This window comes from Chiloscyllium punctatum, chromosome 12, assembly GCF_047496795.1.
Source record: "Chiloscyllium punctatum isolate Juve2018m chromosome 12, sChiPun1.3, whole genome shotgun sequence".
Taxonomy (NCBI): domain Eukaryota; kingdom Metazoa; phylum Chordata; class Chondrichthyes; order Orectolobiformes; family Hemiscylliidae; genus Chiloscyllium; species Chiloscyllium punctatum.
Window position 1 is genome coordinate 33341183 of NC_092750.1, and position 15063 is coordinate 33356245.

Here is a 15063-nt window from a genome sequence, read left to right on the forward strand (position 1 = left end):
TCACATGAATCCTTTTTTCTAGTAATTCTGTCTCTAAGTAAACATAGTGGTTTGTCTGCAAGATGCACAATTACAAGCTGCCTGCTCCATTAACTAAATGTGAAAAACAGTAAAGTAGTGTCATACCCAATACAATAAAATATTTTCAATGGAATTTCTCAAGAATTTTAGAAATGCTGTAAGCTCAATATGTAGTAGACAATTGCTGAAAAAAAACTTTGTTAAGGCTTTTTATCTTACCTTCATCAGGACAATTCACAAAAATACCAATGTAGAGGGTTCAAGGGTGTAAAAGTCAGGGTGAGAATTTTATATTAGAGATGTTGAGAGTGAAGACCAAATTAATGGTTGAGTATAACTTAATGAGGGATAGAATAGGGGCACAGCATTTTAGATTCCATGTTAAGCATACAGAAGGTATAGAATCGGAGGTCAAGCAGGTGAGCATTAGGATATCAAGTCCGGAGTTGACAAAGGAATGGATGAAGACTTCAGAAGCAATTGAACTGATGTAGAGCTGAAGGTGAAAAATGCTACAGAGGGGGTAACAGATACTCTTTGTGATGGAGAAATATGATATTAGAAATTCAATTTGAGATTAACTAGAATGGCTGGAGACTGTTAAAGGATGTAGTACAGATGTACATTGTGCAGGATAGCGTTGGAAGTCAAGTGTAATGGTTTTGGTCTCTAAGCTGCAGCTACTCCAAGACAATCTGACAACACAGAATCATTAAAGAAGTTACACTGGATGATTTAAGGGGAGAAGTCAATGTCATCAGAAAACATCTAGAAGTTGAGCACTATCTGTGATGATGTAGCCAAGGAGCAGCATGTGGATGATGAACATAGACTTTTTTTTCAGTGCAAGACTACAATTGTTTTGCCACTGTGATTTGTGAGCAATTAATGAATCATTGTTGGAGATTAGTGGAGTGGAAGTCTCTGAAGAGAAGGTGGACAAGACTTAATGCAGAATCTGATACTTGTTTTTGGATGAGTTTGACATGACAAATGCTTGGATTTAGAATTTTACTGTCAGAGATGTTAAAGGATGGATTCTGTTGTGGGAAATTGGCAATCTTGGTAAAAGCCACATGTTTGTCATTGAATTTCAGATCCGAGTCAAATCGAATAGCAAAGGTGTGTTTTGTTTAGTCTGAGTGGACAGCTATAGCAGCTCCAGCTATGTAGGAAAATCATGGTGGGAGTTTATGTTTTCATATTTTGCAAATGCATGACATCAGGGTTCTGTTTTTGTAGAATTATGGGTGAAAGAAATAGATCTGAGTGTCACTGAGTGGTAGGATGCACAAAAGGGGCAGAAGGCAGCAAAGACTGGTAATATGAAAGACACGTGAAGGCATCATTCAGACAAAGCAATGAGCAGAAATGACAGGAGCTGTACTAGTTAGTTTGGGATAAACAGCAGTGGAACTATGCAAAGCCTGTGCAACTGTGAGGTACCATAAAGGCGAACTAAATGGAGCGGTAGATTATATTAAATAGCAGAGATAGATCAAGGACAATAAGAAAGTAAAATGGACTCCAGGTGCAATCACAAAGAATTTCATTGGCATTAATTGTCGTAGTTTCATTGCTGTGCAGTGGATAAAATCATACTGAAACAATTTGAAAAGCAAATAAAAAAAATGAGTATGGAACTGAATAATGAAAACACATTCGAGAACTTCAGGAGGGGAAGAAAGACTTCGAATAATGCTGTACTTGGGAAGGATGGAGATATTAAAGCTTCTTTTGTAAAACAGAGGGAGATAAAACATTAGTTTTGATGTGGGAACAGCATGCAGACAACTGAAGTTTAACAACGGAAGTTATGATCAGCTTGACCTCTGGAAGAATAAATCGTACAATGAAACAAAAATCGGATTTATTTTATGATAATGCAAAGAATCAGATGATTTGAGTACACATAATGATGATGATGATGATTTGTCGGCAGAACTTTCACAGGCAAAACCTGAAGGGCTTTGTTTATTCAAGTGTGGCACCATTTGATCAAAAGGACATAAAAAGCAGGTAGTTTCCTGTAGGGAAATCCAGTCTGACCGCGTTTATATAGCACATTTGCCAAGCTACAAAGCATTTATTGGGAGACATTTTTAGTATAGTACAGTATAAAGGAATTAATTACCTGGATAACTTTATTGAGAATTTCTTGCAGTTCAATCCTAAAAATAACACTCGCCAGAAAATTATTCACGCGGAAAATAATTGAAGTGTACAGATACACTGCGTAGCAGGAATGAACAAGCGAGGAAGATGTCCCAAATGAACCAGTATTACGCTGTGTTAGCTCGGGATCTTATTCATACTTGACCAAAGGGATTCCTCGACATGGAGAAATTAATTATTCATTCGCAGTGTTGAGTCATTTAGCCCGCATTGATTTACTTATGTTGCATTTCCTTTCATTCACAAGCCTTTTAAGTCTTCATTTTTTTTCTTCCACACCAATGCAGTAATTCTGCACTGTAAGACTTAACTGAATTTGTGGCAGAGCAGATAAATGCTGTCTGTTCACTTGAAAGGATTTGCTGTGTAAAAGATGGTTTCAACATACCAGGGCACGAAGAATCCTATTAGCTTCTGTGATAATTCTGCTTTTGAGTATGTGTGCTTATTTTTGTCTTGAGAGTTACTCGATTCACTTTGTAGTCAACTCCACCCCGTCAGCTGAATAAGAACAGCTTCCGAGCAGCGGCGCACGAAATGAATTGGGACGTCTCCAGTGGGTGTTCGCCAGCTCAAGTGTAAGGTCCGTGAGTCACTTTGTGCTCAACCCCCCTGTCAGCCCTACAGCAAAGTGCTTCTCACTCAGCCTGCTATCAGTCCTGGAAGAGCCATTGTGTCACAGTTTTCAGTGCTCTTGCTGGCTTTCATCAGCACTTTCCATTAATGCCTGCTCCGGTGAACCAGCGCTGCATGACTTGATGTGGGATGAATGCTCGAGGTTACCAAGAAGATAAAGGGAGCCTGCAGGCAGCTTTACATCTATACAGTGAGCATTAATTGTGGGAAGATAGCTTACTCTGTAGAAATCAATAGACTCTTGTGGCCTGTAGCAGAGGGCACACTGGACCGGCAGTAGGTCACTGAATGGTGATGTACAGGGGACTGCATACTGCAGAGTTGTTAGGAAGTAAATGCAACTGCCTGCAGTAAAGGTAGAATCGGTCTCAATACCAAAGGATATAATACAGGCTGCAACATTCCGAACTCACTGAAGCTTTTCAGTTGCTCGACTGTTTTTTTTTGTTTATCTGGGATATCCCAGAATTGAAGATGAACTGACAATCTGTTTAGATCTGAGAGACAGCACGGTACTCCATTAGTAATCAGCTTTAGACTAATTGTGCAAGTCGTTCTGATCTGTGGGAGTACAAAAATGCAGACAGACATGCATATTTTGCAAGCTTACTGTAGCTTTTCGGTAATCGTGTGGACGTCTTTCAGTATTTCACAGGCACAAGCGAAAGAATCGCAGCAACAAATTCCCCTCAATGTGTAAGTCTTGGTCTCTGTTCTTTTACATTGCATGTCAAGTCAGTTAATTGTGTTTGCAGTTAAAAGGCTGCACGTAGGATGAAATTTAAAGTTGGTTTAATACTGTGGTTGGCACGCTGCAGGATCTCTATGGTTCATAAAACATAACATCATGTTCTGCGTAATCGCCCGAAATTGGTAGTTTAGAGGGTCTGATATGTACACTAACATTTGGATCTGAAATATGCTTGGTTGAAAAGAAATGATAAAATGAATAGGGAATAAGAGGGTTACTTGCTTTTGACCTGCTGATATTTTCCAACAATTTCTGTTTTTGTTATTTTCTTTGGGTTTCAATCAGAAGTCACATTGTTTTCTCTCTCTTTCCAATGGTGACTGTATTACCAATGTTAATGTCTTTTTAGGGTAAAACTATGGGCTTCAGCTTTTGGAGGAGAAATCAAGTCTATTTCAGCCAAATATTCAGGCTCACAATTTCTGCAGAAGGTAACAGTTTTCTTTTTTCATTTTCTTTTACTTTTAGAACCGTTGTTTGATTGTTTTAGAGCTCACATGTCACTTAACAACTGACTGCATTTTAAGTAACTGACCCACTTCAGAAAGCTATGATGTTTATCATTCTATTTTCACTGATGAGTGTTTAATTGAACGTTTTTGGCGGTGCTTTCGATTGCTGTCCGCTTGCCGAAGCTAAGATTTATGTTCACTATTATGACTGATCACAATTTAATTGACCATCCTTGGCTCAGTCACAGAGTGTAAGGCTAACTTTCATTGTTTTGACTAGTAACTGTTTAATTATACACTTGACTTTTTGAAGATATTTTAGTACGAAATGCGAGCCATCTACGTATACAGTGTGGATTTTATGGCGCGTACAGTGTGCTTACTTCAATTCCGCTGTCATTTCGCTCCAGCGCTGGGATGTATTACACCATTGCAGATAAGAGAAATGAGCATCTTATCTAGCTGTTCAGGTGCATAACTGGATCATATTTTAGTGCACTACTACAGGACTCTGAAAAAAATGTTGCACAGTCCATTACATCACTATTGGAATGAAGAATACGAGTTAGCACTTGTGTCAAATGAATAACTTTACTACAAAATTTACAAAGTAATCATGTGCCTATAATAATTGTAAATAGAAAATTAGTTACATGACTTTTAAACATCAGCTGGCTAAAAACAGGGGTAAAATTGGAAATTTAAAATGTTAAAATTACAATATAGTTCCGTGAGATAATTAAAAAGAAATACAGATAGCCTCTTCTGCACAATATCAAAATACATGTTGTAATGATGCATTGTGGGAGTTTTCACAAGCGTGAAGGACCCATATGTTACACACATCAAAGTATAAGCAGGAGTAAACAATATTTTACATAAGTGGAAGAATACTTTAGTAAACTGTTCTCATATATCAAGCAATTACCGTATGAGATAACATGGATTACATGGATGTCTTCTAAACAAAATTTGAAAGATGCGACAATGTGTTAACTAGTGACAAACAATAGTTAGGTTGGTGTACTTATCGGAACCATTAATTCCACGTGCTGAAAGTGTGACTTAAATTCAAAATACGTGTGAAAGGTATTCAGTCTGATCTTCTCCGTGATTTAAGCTTACTATTATCAGCAGTTTCTAAATATTTTGGTCGGTTTCCTCTGTTTTACGCGCAACCTGAAAATAACGAACAACATCTTTTTGGTTTCTTACTGGAGTGGTTATGTGATATTTAATGATTTTGAAAATTATGTGCCTGTAGTTATTATAAGTGCAGATTTAAAAGTAGGAAGAACTTTTAAAATATATTGTGACTTGTACTACAACACATATCATTAAAAGGGAAAATTGAAGTATTTTGAGCATTTTATGTTTCCAGTAACTATGGTTTCCTTGATATGGCATTATTGTATTAGAGAATGTCATCAAGGTGGTTCAGTATTGTCAAGAATTACTTAGTTGAAGTGCAAAATCAGTCAAATGCTCATCAAAAAGGTTCTCATTGAAATAATGACACTTAGCCATATAGATATTGATCTAAAGCAGAATAGGTAGTTTTTTTTTAATGCAACATCTTTGCAAGTAAAGAAGAATAAAATGGTGGAAACCTGACAGACATTTATCATTTGACAGGTTTCTCCAGACTTGTAAATTTACCTTTTCCATTGTCCATGGATGTAAAAGACCTCCTGTACATTTTACGCATTTTATGTATTATCACAGGCATCTCATTAATTATAGGTTTATTGAATTTTTTTCTTAATTTATAAACTGTTGATTTATGTATTAGTATAATGAATCTGAGTAATATACAAAAGTACTTATTAATGGTAAGTATGTTTTGTTTTAGATATTGTCTTGCTCTCAAATGTATTTAGAGATTGCTATAAAACAAACATAACTGATTTACAAGATTTTTCCAGTTGCCAAGTAGATTTCACAGCATAAAAAAATTGTCAGCCTCCACATAAGGCCCATGCTTACGCTGCAAGTACTTAATAAAATCATTCCTGCTAATGCATCTTTAACAACATTTAAATATAAACATTTACTATATAAACAATAAATTTCAGCAGAAGATATTGTGATTATTTTTCAAATAATACTGAGAATACTTAAAAATGAAGCAATCATCTTTTGTCATTTTACGAGTTAGCTCTTCCTCTTATTGAGAACGCAATACGGTAAAATAATGATGATCGAGCTTTTAAGCAATGCACAGGATGAGTATCAGAATTTTTGCAATCAGATATAAATTGTTTATTCAGAAACAGCTGTTTTGCTTTCATTGTTTAAATTTCCTCAACCAATTTTTCTTTCCATTTTTGAATGGTTTATACACATATGTAATAATACTGCCATCAATCTGCATAATTATATGAGTTATAATAAGAATATAAGTATGAACCTGGAGAAAGGAAAAAAAGATTATGTTATTCTAATGAACAGTATAATCTATAAATATGTTTGAATTGGAATATACATTAAGACAAGTATATTAGTTGAACATTTGAATTGTTAGCATATATAGTCAGTGAATAATATTACACTGAAATACATATAAGGCAAGAAATCAATGAAAATCCCTCTTTAAATAAAATATCTTTTGCTCATTATATAATTGAAACCATGGGTTAGATAATGCCAGAATATACCTATATGTGGGCCACATTTATGAAAATTGATAAATTGTTGAGAAAAGCATTTAGTCGAATACATTGCCTTGATTTTCCTCTTAGCATCGAAGGAATACTTTTTGTCATTCATGTAAGTAACAACTACACAAAGACCTTTTGAAGGTTGATGTGATGATTTCCAAGAATCCGGTGTGTTTTCCATTGTAACTTCTTCTATACTAGATCTAAAACACTTCCTGTTGAAGGGTTTTTGCCCAAAGCGTCGATTTTATTGCTCTCAGATGCTGCCTGAACTGCTGTGCTTTTCCAGCACCAATCTACTCCAGAATCTAGTTTCCAGCATCTGCAGTCATTGTTTTTACCTAAAACACCTTCAATGGTGAAACTCTTTAACAATGGTGAGACTTTTTAAACTATCAGATTGAACCTAGAGTTCAAATCAGGAACTGTAAAGCAGAAAATATAAATTAGATTTAAATGACATAAGAAAATGAAATAAAGATTGGAAGAAACCAAATGAATTTAAAAATAAAGAAACCAAATGAATTTAAAAATAAAGATTGCATTTATCACTTTTCCTGCACGTTTCTTTTAAAGAAAATGTACACATTTCTACTGAAGGAATGAGATTCCACAACTCAAAAAAGGGCCAAAAATGGCTATTTATGTGTAACTATCACATAAATTAATCAATTAAAAGCCCACTGTTAAATACACCAGTGTTAGTTTTCTCAGTAGAACTAAGGAGTAGCTAAAGAAGGAGGAGGGCTTTTTAGAAATGAAAAGGAGAATTTATACCTGGAGGTATGGACACCTGACTTGTTAATTGATTACTTTGCACCTGTCTTTACGGAAGAAGATAGATTTAAGATAGATGTCAGAGGCAGGTTCTTTATGCAGAGATTGGTAAGGGCGTGGAATGCCCTACCTGCGAATGTAGTCAACTCAGCCAGATTAGAGAGATTTAAACAATCCTTAGATAAGCACATGGATGATGATGGGATAGTGGAGGGGGACGAGCTGAGAATAGTTCACAGGTCGGCGCAACATCGAAGGCCGACGGGCCTGTTCTGCACTGTATTGTTCTATGTTGCTCAGGCCATGGTGACAGAGGAGAAACCTCTGTTATGAGATAGTTTCAAAAGTAATAAGGAAGAGGTTTGGATAGACTGTTGGTATTTAAAGTTGGCAAGGCAACATGACTGGATGACATGCTTCCAAAGATTTTGAAGGAATTAAGGATAGAAATTGTAGGGCACTGGCAATAATTGTTAGTTTGCCTGGGCTCAGAGAAGTATTAGATTTCTGGAAAATTGCAAACATTGCAGCCTTGTTCAGAAAGGAATGTAGGGATAATTCTAGCAATTACACACCAGTCAGTTTAATTTTAGTGCTGGGGAACCTTCTAGTAATCAATTATTTGGGTATGGAAAAAGCTGCATTGATTACAAAGAGTTTTCAAAAGGGAAAATCATATTTAACTAACTTGCTGGAATTTTATATAGAGGTAGCAGAAAGGCTTGACGAGGGTAATGCTATGATGTGATTTGTATATATTTCCAGAAGGTGCTGCACAAGAGGCTTGTGAAGAAAGTTATAGGTCAGGGTATAAAAGATACTGTAGCAACATGGATACAATATTGGCTGAGTAATAGAAAACATAGAATAATGGTCAATGGATATGTTTTGGGCTAGAAGAATTTTGTAGTGGAATTTTTCAATGGTCGGTCTGGAACTCTTTCTTTTCTTGATATATATTAATGATCTAAATCTTGATGTGCAGGGGATATTTTCAAAATTTATAGATAACAGGTAACTTGGAAGAGTTGTAAATGGTGAGAATGGTGAGATGGTGTAGAACTCGAAAGAGACATTGATAAGTTGGTGCAGTGGTCAGATCGGTGGCAGATGCGTTTCAATGCAGAGAAGTGTGAGGTGATACACTTTGGTTGGAAGAACATTAAGAGGCAATACGAAACAGAATTCTAAAAGAGATTTATGAAGGATTTTCAAAATCACATGTTGGCTGGATAGAATAGAGAGGGAGTAGCTGTGATCCACTTATACAGGGAACAAGACTGAGAGGCATAGATTTAAAGTGATGTGCATGGTGATATGAGGAAAAACTTTTTCACACAGCAAGTAGTTAGGGTATCGAATGCAAAGCCTGAAAATGTGATGAATGCAGTTTAAGTTAAGGCATTCAAGAGAACCTTTGGTGATTATTTGAATAGAAATAGTATTCAAGGAGAAAAACAAGAGATTGGCAGGAGGTAATGATGCTCGTTTGAAAAGCTGGTGCAGGCACAATGGGACAAATGGCTTCCTTCTGTGAATGAATGAGTAACTGCAAAACATTCATATCATTACAGTGATGCAGTGCTGACATTAGCAGCAAGGATTTTAACACATCTCTTTGAGGTGTAGCACATATCCAGTGGAAACTTCTGAATTTTTATGCTGTCTATATATGTTTGGATCCCGGAAATTGCAAATATTGCTTATGAACTCAGCATTGGAGCAATGGATGGAAGCATTAGGGTTGAGCTTGGCTTGTGTGCCCTTTCTGTTCTCCTCAAATTGCTTGATGACAGATTTTCCTTTTGGGTCTGATCAAAGTTGTTATTCTGTGTATGTTGGGATTGAGCGAGCAATAAATTTGGATTTTAGATATGGATACTGGAAATCTGAAACAAAGACAGGATGTTGGAGAAACGCAGCAGTTCTGGCAGCATCTGTGGAGAGAAAAACAGGGTTAACATTTTGAGTCCAGTATGACTGTTCTTCAGACCGGTCAATTTGATTAGTTTGGAATTGAACCCTTTTAAGATATATACTTTTGACACTTTACTATGATAATTTGTTATCTTGCTTAGTCAATTTCCATAGCCTGGCAGGAAATAAAAGAAAAGAAAAATTTGGCAGCAGTGGTTTTATCTTAAGGTGCATGTTCTCTGAAAATCTTGTATCTTACGAAAGAGATAATTCTACAGTATATTAATTATAAAATTACTTCTAAATGATGCCTGGTCTCTGAAGATTAGATAATTCTCAAATTCTAACATTTCCTGAAATGCTTTTGGGACCTTTGCATTGTGAGGCTTTCCCATCATCTTGCAGATATTTTTTTAATTCTCCTGTTCAGGGATGTTGTTACACACCTCTGGAGCAGGTGGGACTTGAACCTGGGCCTTCTGGCACACAGTTAGGAACATCACCATTGCACCACTGATGTTCTTCCCACCATCTTTAAAATAGATGTCAGCATGACATTATCCAATATTTTGAATTTTAAAAAAGTTTGCTAAATAAAAAATAACAATTGAAACTTTCCCAGTAAAATTGTGACAAATTTGTCATTTTTTAAAGTTTGAAATTATTATTTTACAGACAAAAATCAGTAGTTTTTTCAACAGCAGCATTTCTACTCAAAGGGAAGTGAGTTTTGGAAAAATAATCATTGTCCTAAACTTTTCTTCACTTTTATCTGGAAATTATGTACCTACGATTAATGCTAAGGATTCTGACAGGGAGACCTGCAATTTCTGCACTTCTTTGTCTTTTGTTCATGACATTGTTTCTGGGAATTCCTTTTTCAAATTCATTCATGGGATATGCACTTCTCTCATAGTCCAGCATTTATTACAGTGACAACTTGCTGGATTAGCGTGTTGGAAATCAAATCCGCTTTTCTTGGAATCATCATAAAAATTAAAGATTTTATGAAAGTACGCAAAATTACACAGTTTATCTGTCTTTTGGACCCAAGTTGACAGAAAGCGCAGACCAGGTTTCTTCACGTAATAAAAATGACGTTTTATTACAAATAAATAGATTTTGGCTACAGATAAACAGTTATGAAATAGCGATATCTAACATTTCTAGTTAAAACTCTAATCCCCTTACAGACTACCCCTCTGAACACACATTTGAGAAAAAGGGTACTTCAGTGGAGGAGGGACTGGGAATGTAGTTAATGGTTTCTGTCCACAGGGTTTGCTGAGATGTGTCTTGTGCTGATCAGAATACTATTTCTCTATATTTTGTCACTGGATACTTTCACTTATTTTCAGAAGGTGCAAGGTGAGGGGTTCACATTTATGAGGGCCTTTGTCTTATCAACTAAAAGCCATAAGTTACAGCAGCTGCAGAGGGGAAATAAACTGGCTATTTTCAGTCTTTTTAGATTAGATTCCCTACTGTTTGGAAACAGGCCCATCGGCCCAACAAGCCCACACCTACCCTCCGAAGACTAGCCCACCCAAACCCATTCCCCTATATTCACCCCTGACTCATGCACCTAACACTATGGGCAATTTAGCATGGCCAGTCCACCTAACCTGCATATCTTTGGACTGTGGGAGGAAACCAGAGGAAGCCCAAGCAGACATGGGGAGAATGTGCAAAGTCTACACAGACAGTTGCCAGAGGCAGGAATTGAACCCAGGTCCCTGGCACTGTGAGGCAGCAGTGCTAACCACTGAGTCACTGTGCTGCCCCAAATGTAGTCTTCACTTACACTTCACTCCAGAAAAAAGAGACATCTCCTGCCTTTGAGGAATCCTGCCAAATATTCACCATAGCCACAAGCTCTTCAATTGTCTGGGAGCCAGTCACATAGTTCTTGGAGGCAGAATGCCTTTGTCATTGATAATTAGTCAATAGTCCACAGACCAATCACCTATTTGTTACCAGCCAATACTCCATTATGCACCTGCCTTGACTCGAGCTCATTTACAAATCAGTCTTTTACAACTGGTTGACCAACTAACAGTATAAATGACATGTAAAACAATTATTAGGTTACTTACTTTTAAAGAGTGCAGCAATCCTTAAACAATCCATGGTTTTTAAACGGCTCTTTTCCAGTCTCAGTCCACAATCAAAACACAGTAAAGTAAAAAGATACAGTGAGTTCTTGAAGATATTTGGGCTCAGGACACTCCACTGAATAACAGTTGACTGTCATTTCACTAGGGCTCAAATTCACTTAGTCAAATGCAGCCTCAATGCCAAGGGCACATACTGCTACTAACTCTCTGGAGTGCAGTTCTTTTGTCCATGTTTCTACCAGGGCTGTAATGAAGTCATGAGCTGAATGGCCGAGACAGAGCTCAAAGTGATCACCAGTGAACAGGTTATTCCTTAGCAACTGCTGCTTGATAGCATTTATGTGAAATTTATTGATAATCAAGAGTAGATTGATGGGGCGATATTGTTCATTTTCTGAGATCCTGTATGTCATTCCCATGTATGAACATCGTAAAAATTCTAAAGCAAGAGTGAAGGAAACTTTGAAATTTGTAGGGCAGTGAATTACTGAAAGGTAACTTATGTTTATCATAGACCAATACTTGATAAACTATGGGAATACTTCTGTAAGTAACTAATGTTCATATGGGAATTTAAACAGTTGCAACAGAAACCTATTTCAGTGTAATACATTCTTAACACATGAACCAATGGATAGATACAAAATAAAATTGTATAACTTAGATTATGCAAATTTATTTAAGTACGGAAGTATAGACCCCTAGGACAGAACATTTGTTGGGGTTAGGTGTATTTCCAAATGGCAATGGATTTTTAAAGGGATAGTAAAATAGTAGCTAGGAAGTGTGCTCACCATCTAATTCAGGGCAGTGGCTGGGCTCCCGTGGTTGGAGGACTGTTAGAAAGCAATCAGACAGTGGTAATTCCAATTTCAGATGTGAGAGCTGCTGATGCATGCAGGAGAGTGTGAGGAATCTCATTGTGGAAGCGCTCTTTGAAGGTTTTGTTAAAATGTGAGAGCAAAATTGGTCGCAGCTGCAAAGTACAAGGGATTCTAACATGGAATCATGGCCACAGAGGGATGGGAATGTGGGCACTTGTCCCTGGTTTACTATCTAGAGGCTATCTCTGTTCCTAGCATGTATTTTGGCTTTAATGGGGTGCTCAATGGCTGACTGGTATTTCCAGTCATTTTCTACACTGGACTCTTAATCTGCTTGTGGATAGTTTGCCATCACCACTCCCTGCCTATCAACCATCCACTTGAGAGGTGAGAACTTGCTGGCAAACTGGCATATGGTCAATATTGAGAAATTGCAGGCTAACTGCTTCCCTTCTTACCTCCATGATGATGGTCTTTACACTAGATTCTTATGCAGATGTCATTACTTAAGATGCACAGTTATTCATCCTTGGTCTTAAATATGTATTACTGCCTATATGTGACAAATTATAAACTATATCTGTGACTTGCTCTAAAAGAGAGGACAAATAAAAACGTAAAGTTTAAGAAGAAGCATTGCAAAAAAAATTAAATATATTTGGAAATTAATTACAGCAGGCTGTCTATGAAGATTGCAATATTATCCTTCTGCTGACTTCCAGCATGAATGAAAGTTTTCACAATGTAAAAAACATGTATAACATTGCAGAGGTGTTCCTGTGTGTATTCAGTGCAGTGAAATGGTAAATTAATGTAGAAAGAATGTATTCATAATTTTGTGATAACTAATATTTTTCCTGTACAGTTATGTAAATAATTTCACTGTAACTGCATGGTAATATTTATCTTTCATTAAGACAAAGTTACAGATTATGAGCTAAATAAATTAATACTAAATTCCATATTACCCCAAACCCACCCTTCAGGGTTCAGACTAAAATTTCTACTGACCTTCCTGGCTTTTGAATGGCTTGTTGTCAATCATGGTTTGTTGGATTAAAAAGCCAAATGTCTTTAGTCAGTGTGCTTTATGTATAGCTGGGACTAATATCTGTATTAAATAATTTCTGTTTGGTTTATTAATTTTGGTTTATTGTTTTACCTTTTACTATGAAAGATTAAACAAGCATTCAGACTCATGGGTGGAATCTTGCAGTGACAAAGGTGCTCTTCACTACTTAGAGGCTAGAGAGCTGGTTAGAGATCTGCATTGCCTCCTTCGGTGTAGATCCAATGAACCATCAGCCAAACAGATTGTGTAGAGATCAGCCTTGAACCTTTCCTCAGAATCAGGACTCGGGCTGGAGGTCTTGGCCACTGAGAGCTGCTGACTGATCAGAGGCTACTGGCTCTTTTGCTCACCATATGGATGTGGTGGCTTTCTGAAAGGAGGAGACTTACCAGAGCAAACCAGGTCACAAGTAAATAATTGCACGAGGGATGAGGGCTGCAGGGGTCCAAAGGGGGTGCAGGGCATGCTGTTGACTGTCAAGAGGCTTTCGCTTTCCCATGCTGTGTCCTCTATTAGAAAGTGAATGGCTTTTGCAAATGGATGTCCCTCACTCCATTGGGAGAAAACAACCAGCTTGCAGGTGCAAGTGTACTTGTCATGGCATGGTGACAGGTCTGCCTGCAGCTGGGTTAATGCTAGTGGTTGGGGGTGGCCCCTAAGTGATCATTAAGTGGCCAGCTGAGGCCCCCAGTTGGCAATGTAACAGGAATATTGACTTGGGTCTTCACACCACAGTCTTAATTGGGACAGAGGGAGGAAGATGGTGGGATCGTCTGACTGGTATCTCCATTTTAAAATCTGCAAACAGAAAATTCCACTTTATTTGTTGATGTAAATATATGATGAAATTATAGTATAAGATAAATGGCAGATTTTCTGAAGGGAATGTGATGCTTATTAGTGCACAAATACACTAAAATTATGAAATAATTTACATAGTATGATATTCTTGACTTGTCTTTACTCAACTTGATGTCCACATGGTTTGGTTTCCAACGATGCTTTGTGAATTTGGTCTACGATCTGTGGGCGTGATTCTTTACTATAAGAATTAATTATATTTTTATGCATCAAGATATGCAATATGAGTGCAATTATTTAATGTGGAAATTTAATTTTAGCAATTTTCAATGTTCCCTCCAATATTTAAGTGAAAATGAAATCAACTACTTGACAGACTGCAGCAGAACTTTTTCACATTACTTTATAACTTAAGAGAAAAAATGCATGTCTTGAATGCTAATACTAAATAAACACCCTCTGGGAGAGAAACATTAACAATGATATGGCAATTAAGATAGTAGAAATGAGAATAGCAAGGATATGCAAATTGCATTGTACTTGCAATGATGGAAAGAAAATATATTGCAGGGATAAATTGCCAAGAGTGAAGTCAATCTGGGTGGAATCTTGTTGAAATCTTGGCTGTGTTGCCTACCAGCTGATTGCCAGTTTTGAAAAAGGCTTGCACAGGCAAATCAAGCAAAATTCACAGGGTTAGAGCTCTTGCCTACTGGGAGTGATTGGCCAATCACAAGTCAGCAGCTCTTGTGCTTAGCAGCACCATAGCATAAACCATGGCTGCTGCAGGATAGACAACCTCCAGTCTCAGAAACATGGAGAAACCCGGGCCATGAGTAGGTATGTGAACAGGTGGGATT

At 37.1% G+C, this 15063-nt stretch overlaps 1 protein-coding gene across 2 annotated transcripts in view; it reads left to right on the plus strand.

Moving 5' to 3' along the window:
* Window positions 1–2512: 2512 nt before the first annotated feature.
* The window catches only part of cacna2d3a (calcium channel, voltage-dependent, alpha 2/delta subunit 3a), a 950991-nt gene continuing 938440 nt past the window's right edge, over window positions 2513–15063 (plus strand). For both annotated transcript variants that reach the window (XM_072582307.1, XM_072582308.1), the window contains exons 1-2: window positions 2513–3528; window positions 3933–4014. In XM_072582307.1, the coding sequence (XP_072438408.1) occupies window positions 3410–3528; window positions 3933–4014 (201 nt within the window). In that variant the 5' untranslated portion in view covers window positions 2513–3409. The remainder of the gene's footprint in view (window positions 3529–3932; window positions 4015–15063) is intronic.